The following is a 16,933-nucleotide window of genomic DNA, read 5'->3' as shown; positions in this document are numbered from 1 at the left end:
AAATACCTATATTGTTGGTCCTATCGAAAAGTACTACATAACAAAAGTTATAGGGAATATAATTTCCTATCGTTTATGTTTTATTCAGTTTTACCGTACCGGCTATGTTAAGAGTGGTATTTCAGAGTCGGAAGATAACCAAATGTAAATGCCTACAATATCAGAAGTGCATAACATTAACAATAACATTACATTGATCATAACGAGTAGAAGAGAAAGTGTGAGCTATTAAGTTGTTCCCTGTTGGCTAGTATAGGGACTGTGATGAATCGTCCACTAGGGGCAGCACTGTTGCTATCTGAGGGTTGGTATCTGTAGATGTAATATGGTTGTGTTCCGTAGTGTTGTTCTGTGAAGGCAAAAACTTAATTATCGTGCATCATTGTTAAGTGAAAGCGAAGAGCATGTGATTTCTTGATGGTATTCTTTTATTTCGTGTAAATATAGTGCTGAGTTTATAAAACTTATCCGACGAGGAAAAAATGCCTACTTGCTTCGTTCCAGGATGTAAGTCTGGCTACAAAACTACGAAAGGTAAACACTTCTTCAAACCACCTAAAAATGAAGCAGAATTTTCAAAATGGAAAAAGGCGATTCACAGAAAGGACAAAAAGCTTTCTGATAAGTGTTATGTGTGCGATTCACATTTTTCTGATGAATTTGTTGTTAAATCAGATTCATTTGTAATACAAGGCGAACAGGTAGAAATTCCTAGAGGTAGATGGAAACTCAGGATGAATGGCGAAGCACAAGGAACAAAGATTTACAGCGCAGGCACATGGGCACTTTGAATTCAAACAACACGAATAGCATCATGGGAACTTCGATAAGAGTTCAAACAAGGTTAATCGATAGGGTAAAATCGGATTTGATGCAATCCACTAATGTTATCTCCATAATGCTTGACGTTATATGACTAATTCTTTGTCAGAAGGGCCTGCTGATCAAGGTTAGACTTGAATTACTTCACTTCGAGGCAAACGGCCTTTAAATATTAAAATCACTCATTTCATGCCTACTTGCCTGCCATCTACAGAACCTGCCTACGACTATCTACAGTGACTTCCAGCACCATCTAAGAATAGGGAGTGGAACTAGCTACAGAAGCCCCATTAGACCTGGCTGGTGCTGATACTGTTCCACTTTCCTGGCTCACATATCTGGCATTGTCAGTTGTTGTTGTTGTCAAACCTGTATCCAGTATGGAAATCTACCTTTGTCCTTAATCTGCAAACAGTTGTTTGTCACAGACTTCATCGGGGCGATTGTTGGAGAACACTTGCTGAATTCTTATTTCTTCAAACTTCTCTTCTGTTGACACTAACTCCAGCTGTGCTACTTAGCGCCATCTCACTTGGAATTGTTATCTGCATTTTTCAAACTGATTCCCCTAACCTGGCCACTTCAATATGAGCAGAAATACCACATCGGCCAGCATATAAGACTTGTGTTTTTTACGTTAAAAATGTACTATTAAAAATTGTATTCTCAGCTTAACTTTGTAAGACATATTTTTGTAAACGTACTGAATCCTTGTATCATTCTCCAACTCTTGGTTTGTGCTGTTGAAGTCTCCTCTCGCATTGCAGCAGAGTTCGAGGTCATTAATAAACTGTCGTTTCTAAAGTTTTCGCTCATTTTTCCAAGTGGCTTGTGGTCTATTACTAGGGTTGGCATTGTTGTGTGAATGCATTCATTTTCGCTCACTCATAAAGTTGTGGCAAATTGTTTGCGAAGGAGATTGTGTTTGTTACTTCAGATGAATACAGGAGAGAGAGATAGAGACTCGTGATATTAAAACCAAATTGCGAGTTCTACACTAGGCAGAATGCACTAACAATATACAGCCTTAATTTCTCCTTGTTTTCGAATGGGTCTACTATGGACCACGTTAAGCATCATTCATTTACGGTTCTTCGTCTTTCGATCGGCCCAGTACTTCTTCATCCTTTCGGAGTGGGCTTCTTTACGTTCTCGTGACCAGCTGTTGCCGGTCCGGTTTTTGCCTTAATTTTAATATAAAATTTTTTATTTTATCATTTAACCTATTGAATACAGTACAAGATGTTAACGTATTAGTTAAACATCGTCAAAATAGTTGAGACTTTTTTTTTTTTTTTTGCTAGGGGCTTTACGTCGCACCGACACAGATAGGTCTTATGGCGACGATGGGATAGGAAAGGCCTAGGAGTTGGAAGGAGGCGGCCGTGTGGCCTTAATTAAGGTACAGCCCCAGCATTTGCCTGGTGTGAAAATGGGAAACCACGGAAAACCACCTTCAGGGCTGCCGATAGTGGGATTCGAACCTACTATCTCCCGGATGCAAGCTCACAGGCGCGCGCCTCTACGCGCACGGCCAACTCGCCCGGTGAGACATGTTTCACCCCTTCTGTGGGGCATCATCAGTCATATCAATCATATCAATACCTCAAAATTCTACCAGACTTCTGGTTGAAAATTATAAAAGTATTTTGCATGAGTGAATACATTTAAAAAAAACATTTACAAGATCTTATCATTAACGAAATATCAAATTGATTTTAAAAATGTACACTAGTGAACACGGTGAATTTTCCCTAAAAACAAGGCCGTCATATGTACATTATTGACAATAATGGTAATTTAAAGTCTTATTTGATGCTAAGTTTGAAGATAGTTTAAAATTTATATACAAATATTGGGAATGAATGCAGAATGCATATAATTACAATCACTGTACACGTATTTTGCATTGTAAAATGATGCGGAAAAGCATTCCAAATTTGTATTAATTTCAATAAAAGAAAATTTTTGACCTCAATAGTACGTTCCTGATGTACGGTAGTCTAATCAGAAATAGCTTCAAGATTGAAATTTGTATGTGATTTATGACCAGCTCATGTAAAAATGTTGCTTTACGTTGTTAATTCAGATGTCTATGTTGACTAATTATATTTTAGGCCCAAACAAATAAGTACGCCGAAGTATCCATGGGCTAATCACCTCCGTTGGACACTCTATATGAAGACGGAATGCCTAGTGCATGTAAACAGTAGTGATGGGACATTTGATTCATTTGATTCCGTTCACGTTACTGAATTGATACAGTGATTCGATTCACGGCACATTAGTCACCGCTCCTACTGCATCTGTGTAGTGTGTGCTGGTAAGACAGCAGCAACAGCATTCAGTGCTCGCAGCTACCATCTGGTCTTCATACTATGAACTAGTTTCGTAGAAAAAAATTCTAGTCACTCTAACACATCGAAGGTTTCCGGTGACGCAGGATGGGAAAGATTAGGATTAGGAAGGTAGCAGCCATGGCCTGAATTAAGGTACAGTCCCAGCATTTCCTGGTGTGAAAATGGGGAAACTACGGAAAACCATCTTAACGGCTGCCGACGGTGGGATTCGAACCCACCATCCCTCGAATGCAAGCGCATAGCTACACAATACTAACCGCACGACAACTCGCTCAGACATTTTTGAAAATATGTATTTTTCTATCAGCTGAGGATTTTTTAAAATCGTCATATTTTTTACCCGAGATGTACAGTAGCCCGCTGGTTTTCTGATTCAACATACTGTTGGTTAAGTTATTGCATCTGTCCACATATGATTGAAGTCTTGTGCAACGATGTGACATATGAACTGAGAGAATACTGAGCTGTTCTTCCCAATATAAAACAGATACTTTTGAGTGGTCATGAGCATGACTCATAGTCATAGGGCAGGCTAGAGTCGAGTTTAATTATCAAATGTCAACTGTTATAATACTAAGATTCATTAAACTGATAAATAGTATAACCTAATAGCCTACCTACTTACTAGCTACTTCAGAATTATGTTTTGACTAGCTTTTTAACACTGCAAATAAATCCATCTATTATTTAAACCTCCCTGAAAGAAGAGGACAGTGAATGAAAATAGGTATTATTTTCAAATGAGGTGAGCTCGAGAGTCCATTATAGCATACGATTCTTTCAGTGTACCGTGGCTCCGAGTGTATCTTGTGTCTCACCGAGCCGTGCTCGTTCACGATTCTTTCGATGTGCCATGGCTCACTGTATGTCTCGAGCCGTGTGTATCTTGTGTCTCACTGAGCCGCGCTCATTCACGATTCCTTCGATGTGCCATGATTCACCGTCTCGCTGCAGCGGAAGCTCGGCTCTCCGTCAACGTCCAGTGAGTGCGCCACTCAGCACTGTCCGCTGGGAGTAAGCTGAATCGTGTGCCGTGAGCTTGCCGTTCCTGTGAATTAATTCACTCGGGCACTTGAATGAATCAATACACTGCTTCGAATCATGCATTCAGTAGCCAACACTAGTAAACAGCAGTTGATATTTGATTCAAAATGGATCTGTGTTGAAAAATGTTAAAATAATGGCTTGAATGAGGGCGGTTGGAATGTCGTTAAATCTTCCCAATTGACTAGTGTTTTTAAGTTTTTCCGTGTGTTTCTGTTGTTGAAGTATGGGTTTTCAGTTTATTGGTTGAATGGGTGACAGTTGAAACGTTGTGCGATGTAATTAATGTTGAGCTGTCTTACGTATGAGAAAATCTTAAGTGTTGTTGGGCTGCTACCTTATTGTTAAGAGGTTTGTGAAGTACTGGCTGTCACTAACGTCTTGTTCCTCGTATTGTACGTGTGACGTCTTGCTGGAGGGGAGTGGACCTGTGATTGGCGCATGGGAAAGAGTTGTGTATATTGGAGGAAGAAACGAGGCGTGATAAGTTGAACGGCTTAGTGGGGGTGCTTGAAGAGGTTGTTTTGAGGACGTCGACAAGTCTTTTGTCTTTCAGGTTTAACTTATTGAACAAAGTTATTAATTGTTCATAAAGAGGGTTTCGGTTATCTATTGGATCATTTAAGTTTTTATTACTGTTGTATTTTTGGTCCAAGAAAATGTACAAATTTTCGAACTCTGTCATGAGTGTGTCTTTATCTAGTCTTTTAAAATTTGGAGATCTTGTTCAATTGTGGTGAAACTGTGTCCTTCATATGGATGCTCATTGCTGAGTGTTTGTTGTGTTTCTGGGCATTAAAATGTTCTGCATATCTAGAAACTTCTTGCGGTTTTGACCGATGTACGAACTATTGCACTCAGCGCATTTCAGTCTGTAAATCCCGGAACCCGAAAATTTATTGTTGTCAGAGTTTATCTTGTGATTGAAGAATAACTTCTGGTTTGAATTTTGGGTCTTAAAGGCTGTTTTAATGTCATGTTTCCCTAAATGGGTAGCGATTTGATGTGTGATGGGATTAGTATAGGTAAAGGTTGCATACTTCGATTTTTTTTATTTTTTTAAATATTTTTTTTTTTTCCCCCATTGGGGAGAGGTTCGTGGTCAATTTCAGTTTCACTTTATTGATTATTTAATGTATAATTGAGGGATTGTATCCATTGAAACTAGCTATTTCTGGCCTCTTTGGTGAACTTAATGCAGTTGTCTAGGCTATTTAAGTAGGTTAGCATGTCTTTACTATTGTTGCAACTTTTATCTATTATTGCTAATTTGTCATCGACATAGCGTAGCCAAAGACACAGTCCATTAATGCTATTTGTTATTTTACTATTTTCGAGATTATCCGTGTAAATTTCAGCGAGTATTCCGAGATGGGATCTTCTTGTTTATATACCTTGTTGTTAAAAGAGAAATAATTATTATGAAGAACGATATTTAGCAATTTTAAGCATTCTTCTATTTCTAATAGCCGGGCTGAGTGGTTCAGACGGTTAAGGCGCTGGCCTTCTAACCCCAACTTGGCAGGTTCGATCCTGGCTCAGCCCGGTGGTATTTGAAGGTGCTCAAATACGACAGCCTCGTGTCGGTAGATTTACTGGCACGTAAAAGAACTCCTGCGGGACTAAATTCCGGCACCTCGGCGTCTCCGAAGACCATATAAGTAGTTAGTGGGACGTAAAGCAAATAACATTATTATTATTATTATTATTATTATTATTATTATTTCTAATAGACTTAAGGTGCTGTGTGTGGAAAGATTATTTTGTATGATTTCTATAGTTTTCTTAACGGGAATGTTTGAGTACATGTTCGTAATGTCAAAAGAACACATTATGTGGATAGATTGTAAATTAAATTTATTTAAGGTTTCGCATAGTTCTATTGAGAGGGTGTTTGTTGTTAAATGTAAAATGTTTCTTGAGAAATTTCAGGAGGAATTGTGAAGTTTCGTACGTCGGACTATTTCGGCTATTTATGATGGCAAAAACATATCAGATGTGAGGCTTTTCAGGCGTTTGCTCTATTAACCAGCGTTTCGTCTTAGGTCTGACACTAGACTCATCAGAGTGGGATGTGTCGGACCCTACCCACTGACGCTGGGGTGTATGCAGGTGAAATTATCAGAAGCCCATATAAGAGGCACAGTCTGATAACTGCAAACGGGAGATAAATCTCCACAATGGAATTTTTATGTCCGCCTAGCAATTCCGAATGGAAAATTCTAAATTCCCTTGGAGGGAATTAGATATTTTTCACCAATAGAGCATGTCAAAAATGAAACTAGAGAAGTTATGTTTGTGAATTAGAATATTGGATTGTAAGGTCTTGGCAATTTGTTCAGGTCAACAGACAATGGTATGTTTGTAAGCAGGGGTGAAAGGGCAGGTCAGAAGTTTCACCAGAAAGAAGAGCCATCTTGGTTTTAATTACTGTGTTCATGGGATGACATTAACTCATAGCTATTACTGTAAGTACCTAGATGGTCAGGTCAGGAGCAACCAACAGCTACAAGCAGAGGACTTCTCCCTTAGCAGATATAATGATGCCCATATGAAGGAAATGCTACGTAAATTCATCTAAAAGCAACTGCCATGCAAATTGCTAAAGGCTAACAATCTTAGGCCTAGCAAGCCAATTGAAGAGTACTATTGTGTTGCTATCGGACTGGGAAAAAGCGTTCGATGTAAAAGTTATACAAATACTGAACATGACATTCCTGCACGTAACTCCCAAAGTTCATTGGGGATATAGGAAGGAGACAGTTAAGGATTGGATAATTCCCTAACGAGCAAATGTGTACACATTCTTCTTGAAGCTCTTTGTGACAGTGTCTTCCATGATCAGATTCCAACCTGCTGGGTTGTTTATTGCTCCCTCTTTTTGTCAGTTCAAAGGAACCAGATGCCATCCATAAAACTGGCAGAGATGATCTTTGAATGGTTTATTGACAGAGATTTCCAGCAGCTGTAAAATCATCGTTGGCCCGCCTGGTATTGTGATGGGAATGGTGTTGAGACATGACATCTCATTTTTAACGGGCTCCGCTAAATGGCCATGTAAACTGTCCAGAACACCCATGGTTCTCCAGGGTGTCAATCCCACACAATTTCCAGCCAGTCTTTCATCACATCAGCTGACATCCATCCTTTTTCCTGCACTGGATCAACAATGCTAGCTTGACCATTGCACTTCGGCAGAGTTTTTCTTTTGAAACTAACAAAGGGGGGTAACTTTCTACTGTCTAGCGTAACGTACACTGTAATTTCTCCGCGCCTGTTGTTTTAAGTAATACGCTGGACGCTACTTCGTATGCACTGTCATACTTCACGGCATATCAAAATAAATGGGCATTCCCAATTTGAGAAAGACGAAAATAATTTTCTTGTCTTAAGTTCGATGATGGAACTTATGATTACGTTATCCGTGTAATCACTTGGTAGATGCTGAGCGAGCATGATGCTTCTCCACATAAAACGAACAGCCTTGAGGCGCACTGGTAGTACTACATCCTTCACTTTCATGTGCATCATTTCATACAATACAGCAATACAGTCATTTCTCCGGTCCACTGCATTATCGAGCACTGCTCTCTCGACTCCGGCACTTTGGGTCACAAAACTATCAGCATGTGGATTTAGCTTTCTTTAATTCTTCTTGGTTCTACATCAAACTCTCTTCCCGCACACTTGATTTAGTTGTTTTTTGCAAAATAAAGAACTGCGCGGTATAACTACTGTTCTCATATATGAAGTTTAGAAGCTTCCACCTATTCAATACATATATTTACACACCATTGTTCTACAGTACCAGTTTCGACATTGTGAAGGTCATCTTCAGCTGATAATCAGAATATGCAATTGAAACATCACAATAAGAATGTCATATGATATGGGCGAAAACATAGTCATTACAATTGTTCTGGTTTAAATAATCGTGTACAATGACTCATATGATAATTAAAATAATTAAAACTTAACATTACTTTAACATTATTTTAATTATATCAGTCATTGTAGACGATTATTTAAACCAGAGCAATTGTAATGACTATGTTTTTGCCCATATCATATGACATTCTTATTGTGATGTTTCAATTGCATATTGTGATTATCAGCTGAAGATGACCTTCACTAGGTCGAAACCGGTACTGTAGAACAGTGGTGTGTAAATATATGTATTGATTAGGTGGAAGCTTCTAAACTTCATATTTGTGAATATAATCAATACGGAGATGAAACTTATAGATTATAACTACTGTTCTTTCATCCCATTTTGCACGTCACTTTGCAGCTCGCTTGCTGCTATAAGACACTGTGGGCAGCTGTTTGTTTCCTTATCTTTGGTCCCACCCTTAAGCAGGCCAGGGTAGCGGGTAATTGGAAAGGATGGTTAATGGCCTTTGGGAGGTATTTACAGATGCTTGTAATCCAGGAAACGGGCTTGTACATGTAGAACAGACGTACCATACCTTCTTCCTGTGTAGAGAGAGCAGTAGACCTAGAGGACCTCATATCACAGGAAAACAGAATGCTCAAGTAGGACTGGAGGGACAAGGGTGTGGATACTGTTGGGAGACCTCAGCTACCGTATGCAAGAATTTTAATTTGACACCATCTGGCTGCTTGCTCGTCGATTTGACGTTTCGTTTTACTCTAGGCCTACTATACCCTGTCTCAAATTACCTCAGAGATAATAACAAGTCTGGGGTGTGCGCGCTGCAGTACTAGTCACATAAAAATGTCAGTCAAGAAACCGCGAGATCAATAACTAATTCACATAATTTGTAACTAACATGTACAACATTTGTACAATCACTAGAACGAATCAAGATGATATTCAATAAAATTCTGAAGGTTAATGTCTTTCCCAGATTTCTCATCACTGGTTGTCGTAAAATCCTGTTTTCTGGTAATCGTAAGATATGAAAGGAATAAGAGATTCTTCTACAATATACTGTTCACTGGGTCAATCTCTCGATAGACAGTTTCATTGGGGAGGATTCTCCAGACTCCTTCAACCTGGTACTTTTTATTATGCAAGTTCTGATAATTCTTCTTTCAGTTTTGAGGAGCTGATCAGTTCTTGTTTCGTTTTTAATTTGGAACAAGGTTTTGCAAGCGCAAGTGGCTTTGGGCAGTTATAGTCTTGTAGTGTTGGATCTTAGTGTCTATTGACAAGCATTTTTTGTTATAGGTTGACCAGGCTAGAAATTGTGCTTTTTTCATTTTGTTGGGTCTATTTATCCATGCTGCTTTCTCGCTTAAGTTCTGCATGATGATTTATCCAAGGTATTTTAAATTGTAGGACTATGTTCATTCTTGATCATTTATGATGACTTCATTTATGTCAAGGGGTTTCATTGGCATGATCTCAGTTTTCTCAAAGGATATTCTATTTTTAATGCAGTTTTCTGGAGACTGGTGATCTGAGTACGAACTTCTTCCATGTCAAGGGATAAGAGAGCTAAATCATCTGCAAACCCTAGGCAGTTTGTCCTTATTGAGGGTTTTGCTCCAATTGTCAAATCAAAATCTCTTTATTTGCAAATGAGGTGTCTACATCGGTGGCAGATGGTACACTAAAATACATTATTATTGTCAAGCACTAAATTTTAAATTAACAAGAGAAGAAGAAAATTTCCCAAGAATACAATATTATACAATTTACGCTCACAATTTTTTCTATTAAACACACAGCTCATCCGTAATAAATTTATATTGTTTACAAAATTCTACTTATAATATCTCCTGATTTTAAGTGGGTTTTCTTTTTGGCATCAGTTCTTCTTTCGTTTTTAATTTGGAACAAGGTTTTGCAAGCGCAAGTGGCTTTGGGCAGTTATAGTCTTGTAGTGTTGGATCTTAGTGTCTATTGACAAGCATTTTTTGTTATAGGTTGACCAGGCTAGAAATGATGTAATCTAGAGCCATATTGAAAAGCAGTGGGGATAACCCGTCACCTTGTCTGAGGCCTGTATTTATTGTAAAAGCATGTGACATTTCTCCCCTGAACTTTACCTTTGAAATTGTGTTGGTTAAAGTTAGTTCAATCATTTTTGTGAATTTATGATGAAGGCCATATGATCTGAGAATTTTTAAAAGAGTGGGTCTGTGTATACTATCATAAGCCTTTTTGAAACCTATGAATGAAATAAACAGCTGTTTATGTGACTAATAAAAACTGTTATTTTGCTGAAAGCTAGAAATGTGTTTAAGTTAAGTTCGTAAAAAGAGATCAGGGTAAAAAAATAGCATGTCATAGAAATCCAAGCCCTTCAACACTTACTACTTGCTTTATCTTGTTCTTTGTGATTACAGGGTTGCAGCCGTCAAAACAACTCCGACCAAGCCGCCTGCGAAGGGAAGGAAAGCTAAAACTCCAGTGAAGTCTCCTCCCAAGAAAAGAGAATTGGAAGAGGCAAATAGTATTGAACAGCACATTGAGGCTGAAGAAGTGGCGACTACTTCAAAATCTCCTGCAAGGAGGGGAAGAGGACAAGCCAAAAGTCCTGTTGGTGTAAAAACAGAACCACCTAAGACACCCACCAAGTCCCCTGGGAAGAAAGGGAAAACAAAAGGTAAAAGTGGGGCTGTGAATAGCTCTGAGGATGTTGTCGATAATGAGGAAGTTGTGAACGGTGAAGAAGCTAAGACTCCATCAAAAGCATCCCCTCGAGGGAAGAAAGGTGCAGCAAAATCGTCTCCTAAGCAGAAGAAAGGAAGGCCCGCGAATTCAAGGAGTAATGAAGAGCCAAAGACTCCTGAGAAAACTTCTCCCAGGAAAAGGAAGTCCGAAAGTGGAAATCAGTCGACAGGCGACGACGTGGACGGTGGTGAAGAGGCAGGGACGCCTTCTACTAAGAGAAGGAGATTGGATGTGAAAAGTTCGGCCAACGTAAACAGCAATGATCAGGTTGTGAATGGAGAGGAACCTCAAACTCGAGGAAGGAAGGCCGTTGGTAAAGGAAGAGGTGCTAAGAATGCACCAAAGTCTCCTGCTGCAAAATCTCCCAGAGGCAAGAAAACAGAAAACGAGATTGCTGCATCCCTACCAGAAACGGAGGGCGGTCGAACTCCGAGGAAAGGTTCTGCAAAATCAAGCTCAGGATCTCCAAAAGCATTAAAGAAGAAACCTGCTCGGAAAGTAGGCAGGCCTGCGAAGAGCATGAAAAGCAAGTCCCCAAAAAAATCCAGGGCTTCAAGAAAATGATTAAGGAGTCCATAATTTGTGTGCATGTGAGTGAGTGTGTTATTACGTGCTTGGGAAAGAACTAGAGAAACTTTTTGAAAGTTTTTCTCCTTTAAAAAGTACAAAATATCGTGTGGACAGTGTCTTTTAGAAATTAAAGACTAAAGTAATCCCACAAGTGGCAATATTAAAACCTCTGAACTGGTGGCAAATTTTAGTGAAATTTATTAGTTCTTTTTCTAGAGCTCTTCAAGTATAACACTCTTAGCAATGTTAGAGTTTTTGCAACTTTTAATGTATGTTTGGAAAAAGAAAATATTATTCTTTATTTTTATGGTGCTTTAAATTGATGTTTTTATTTTATCATAATACAAATTTATAATAGTCGAACCCGAAGTGAAAAGAAAGGGAATCCTTTAGAAATTACTGTCTGGGATGAAGTATGCTGTACAGACTACCAGGAATATATTCATAATAAAGTACCTTTATAGTCTTATTGAATACTGTTTACTAATTTAAGAATTTGTAGATGCTCAAGTTTAGACGCCATTTACAAGTACCAAGCACCCCTTACACTAGCATCATACAAGGTCATCATGACTGTTCTTCATCTACCAGACTCTGCCCAGCTGAACTACTAACACCGCAAACCTCTCCCCGCCCTTACAGATTCCACAGTTCTCTTGTCTGTCTGTCACCCGCTCCACTCCTTTTCCTCACACAGTGATCACAACCATTGCTATTCCATCCTCCACTGACGAAGGCTGCAGCTGGAAATTTTGGATCCTTCGTCTTTCTGTATTTCTGCACTCTATCCATGCTTTCTTACGCTGTAAGTTGCTGCTCTCCAAATTCTGTTCCATAGACTTCAGAATTCTCTTCTTGAAGAGCATTTTAATCAGTCATATACATTAAAGTCTAATAGTATGAAATAGGGTCAGCTTTTCAGCTTCTTCTTCCGTTCCCAAACCTTTTTTGCATGTCATCCTATCGGACCTGGCTGCCCTTTCATTGTCAGTAATGGTGTACTTCCTTCGTTCAAATGTTATGAGTTTGAATCGTGTTTATTCCTTAGAATTCTCTGCCTTCAGTTTGGAGCATTGATAAATTTAGTTCTTCTAAATCTTTCATGATCTCCGTGAACTTTTTTTTTTTTTTTTTTTTTTTCAGAAGTAACTAAACTGCTTCACTAGTCAGGTTTCTGGCAGTCTGAATACATGACAAAAAAAAAAATGGCAATTCTCCTTTTCCGCATTTTATCTATCATTGATTCGCTTTCACTGTATACCTCTTCATTAGGTAATAATCTCCACAGACCATCAACGTGGTGTTTCTTATTGATGATTCTTCTATCTACTTTCTGCAGTTTATCAGTTGTTGATTTAGTGTTCAACTTGAGGAGTGTTTCAATAGCATAAGTTGCAGCTTATTCACAATCTTAATTTGTTTACCATTGTCGAGGTGAATGGCTGGTATATCGATTCTGAAGGACGGTATCATTTCAGTTTTTTCAAATGAGATTTGCAGTCCGATTTTTGCAGCAATTTTCTCGAGTTCTTCAATTTGAAATTTAGCTCCTTTCACACTACTTGCTTGTTATGCAAGATCATCTGCGAATGCTAGGTAATTAAGTTTAATATTTCTGCCTATCTTGATGTTTGAATGACATTTCTCTAACCCATTTTCATGCGACTTTCTCCAAGGCACATTTAAACAATAATGGCGAAAGTCCCGTCTCCCCATCAAAGTCCAGTGTGGATTTCAAATGGCCCAGACAATTCATCTCTAATATAGGTATACTGGAAACCATACTGAAAGTTGTCAGGTGAGGAAAAAATCCAAGTAATAGGTAAGAATTGTCATGTTTACTCACTTTATTTACCCACGTTTCTTAGCCTTATTTAACCTCAGAAAATGGTGGGAAGGGAAAATTTTGCACATTTAATTTTGAATCTAAAATACCAGTGGACTTCTTTCACTTTTTCAGTTAGATCCGTCAGAAGTTTTTGGCATAGGGATGCCCTCCTTCAAAGAAAAAGGTTGCAACTCTTCATGAACTTAGACATCCATTCTCTGCTTGCTTTAAACTGTTAAGATTCCGATATCATTTTTGTTAGCAATCTTCAGCCCTTTAGTATTGCAACATTTTGTGAAAAATTTAATATCGGTCATTTCTTAATCCAGTTCCAGATTTTAAGTTCTTTCTCATTTTCTGAATACTGGCCTGATTTTGTTCCCCATAATGGTGAGGCTTTTTTCGGCACACTGCAACTGTTCTTTTTTTGTTAATGCCTGTAGCGTGCATACTATGGCTCTACACAAAACTTGTGTCTGCACCATGAAAATCCACAGCCTGTTTCCAGTCATTCGACCGGGTCAGGAATGGGATGAACGAAGACTTCATGTAGCAGCGAGGATGGGAATTGTGCCAGCTGCTGAAGCCTGTCGCACTCCTCTGGGGCAATGATTAATGACTGAGAGAAGAAATGCTATTGGAGAGTGTTGCTGGAATAAAAGATGACGGAAAGCCTGAGTACCCTGAGAAAAACTTGTCCCGCCTCCACTTTGTCCAGCACAACCACCAGTGAGAGGCCGGCGTGTTGCCGCCTGAGTCACGGAGGCTCTGTCTGCATCATAATTACTATTATTTCCTGTTATTTTAAACTGCGTTGTAACTACCATCGATAATGCAATATTCACTTACATGTGTAAAAACAATTAGCACAGAGACCAGTATATGGTATAGACCAAGTTGATGTCTCCCACGTGGTTACTGATGTGGCTATTGTTGTTAAGTAAGAAAAATGGGCAGTTATGAAAACAAGATTATCTTGTAATTGACCGGCTGACAGAATATTTTGATGTAGCATCATTCAAATCCTGTGAATTAACCATGTCTTCGACTGATTGTATGTGCTGAGCATAATAGAAGGCTGAATCCAACCACATTCCCCATCGAGTCAATACGACACAGGAGGAAGGAGGATCTTAGGTGCTGTTGATTGGAACTACTGGATTCTTTGAAGGACACTGGGACTCAAATTTCCAAATTCTATAAAAACTGAGTTACAGCTTTGAAATTTTATATGCTTATGAACAGTCATAATATAAACCGCTGTGGGAAATTTGAGCACTGCAAGTTGATTAGTTATTGAGATATTATTATTTTGTACCTTTTCATGTGCAAATTATTCAAGATTTACAATGGTCTGCCGCATTAAACCAATCAAGATATTGTAACTTTTAGGTAATATTCTATTGCACTAATACATTTGGAAGAAACCTACGGATTTGTTTTTGAATTGCATTCATGAGTATGAAAAAAAATTATTATTTCTTTTTTCATATCCAAGTTTTATTCTACAAAAAATCTTCAATATTTTAAGTTTGAAAATTTTTTGCAGCCAGACTAAAAGTGTAATCAAAGAGATCCGCAGGTTTATAGTTATTGCAATGAAGATAATACATGCACATTTTGAAAGCAGTATCATAAGATTTATGATGCGTGTAACATTTTGAATGCCTGAAAAAAGTCAATCAGAGAAAAAAGCAATTTTCTATAATAATGGACAATTTACAAGGTTTCATGTTACCAAAGACATTATAATTGTCCTGCAGCATAGGTGACACCCTCCTTCATCTGTTTTACAGCCTCCTTCATTTTGGTCAATTTCACCTTCCGTCGACATGCCTTTCGCTTCTCCATTTATGACCGCAGACTTTCATACTTCCTGTGACTGTCATATCTTTCAAGTGGTTGTGCTGTGACATGAGACACTGAAGTTTGTGTTATTCCTGATTTCAACTCTCGTGTTGCACGAAACCCAATGTTGAATTCTGCTATAGCATTACAAACAGCAATTTCAAGTCTCCTCCCTGAAATAAAAATCTCTTTTAGGCACTTCCTCCAGGTAACAGAATGCAGAGACTCATTCTGATTTTGAGTAGCACCCCAGATGCATCTGGATAGTAGCTCATGTGATGCTACCCTTTCATAAACAGGCATAATCTTTACAACTAAAGGTTCTGAAAGCTTTACAGCCATTTTGTCATGGCTCTGTGGGGTTTTACCTGCCGTGATACTTGATTGTAAAAGCACCAAGACTCAGAACCTTCAGGGCACTTCCTGTGCAGGGGCTTACTGTCAGTTGACATGTACTGGCATAGAGTGGCATACAATGTTTTTCTTCATATCTGCAATATTAGTTATGTTCTGTACTATTGCATTCCTATAATAATTTGTCAGTTTTGTTATCGTGGCATTATTAAGACCACCTGTACAACCACCAAGTTGTACATCTTTCAGCTTCCAAGTCTGTACCACCTGTCGTAAGCCTGTTCCCATTCTCTTTGCTACGTGGTTGACACATTCCTCCACTAAAAAGCAGCACAATGCAGACCGACAGATGTAGGAGGCCTTTTTGAATCATTCCTATGAATTGAAATGAAATGAAATAAAGAAATCTCATTGAATACACCACTAATGTGTGCTGATCGTGAGTCGAACGAAAGTGGGCATTTAAAGGACTGCACGCCACGCATTTAAAAGCTATGCTAGAGCTTTAAAAATGGTGGAATTTGGATAAAAACACTATCTGATTCAGGGGTTAGGGATGTATTAATATGGAAAAAACTGAAAATCAATATTTTTCATATATTTTGCCAAAATTTTAGTCTCAGTGTCCCTTAAAGCAAGGTCAGTCTAGGAAGGTCTGGTCACACTGCCACAATCCTTTGCGGTGGTGGCCATATTGGATTATAATATCGTTATGTGGGCGTGCCGGATGTGATGATGCGAGTTATTACTTGTATTTTGAAGAAAAATGGGATACTGTGCCGCACCAAATTGCCAAAATAAGACAACTGACGGAATTAGTGTTTCACTTCCTGAGAGATAAGCAAAGGAGACCTCAGTGGGTACAAAACTGTAGGCGTGACAAATGGCAACCTACAGATAATTCCATCTTGTGCGAGATTAGTGAAGTTATATATTATTATTATTATTATTATTATTATTATTATTATTATTCCTGAATAATAGTATGTTTATATGAATGATGTTTTATATTTATGGGTCTTATGTATTTTCTAATAGCATCATTTTGAAGAATCTCAATTTGAACTAAAGAGGGCAGATGGACGGAAACTACGCAAGTGGAATTCCATCCCAACAATTTTCAGCGTCCCTAATCCACCCAACATATAATAGGAAACCTCCCAAAGAAGAGAATTGTCTTTAAAAAGAAGCAAGAAAGGTAAGAGGAAATGTGTAATAGTAGTATTGATGTTTATGAAAGTTTCCTTTTCATGTGAACTAACAGTCAGTATCGTTCTAACCCTACATTCAATTGTGCTTGTACAAATGTTTAACAGATATTTGAAATGCTTGTTCCTATTCATTTACAAATACACAAACAATAAGCCTATCACTTCAAACCAACGATTTATGTCCAGCTTGCCTTCATTACAACAATTGTTAATAGCAGTCTTATACAGTACTGTAAGTTTATTATTTACA

The 16,933-nt window shown here is 38.4% G+C and overlaps 1 protein-coding gene across 1 annotated transcript in view; it reads left to right on the top strand.

The window, feature by feature from the left end:
- LOC136885737 (neurofilament heavy polypeptide) overlaps window positions 1–11,916 on the top strand; it is a 74,217-nt gene extending 62,301 nt beyond the window's left edge. Inside the window, exon 3 of the mRNA XM_067158473.2 lies at window positions 10,545–11,916. Within this exon, the coding sequence (XP_067014574.2) occupies window positions 10,545–11,436 (892 nt within the window). The 3' untranslated portion in view covers window positions 11,437–11,916. The remainder of the gene's footprint in view (window positions 1–10,544) is intronic.
- Window positions 11,917–16,933: the final 5,017 nt, after the last annotated feature.

Source organism: Anabrus simplex, chromosome 14 (genome assembly GCF_040414725.1).
Source record: "Anabrus simplex isolate iqAnaSimp1 chromosome 14, ASM4041472v1, whole genome shotgun sequence".
In the NCBI taxonomy this organism is placed as follows: Eukaryota; Metazoa; Arthropoda; class Insecta; order Orthoptera; family Tettigoniidae; genus Anabrus; species Anabrus simplex.
Note: the sequence above shows the minus strand (reverse complement) of the source record. Positions and strands in the feature narration are given on the sequence as shown.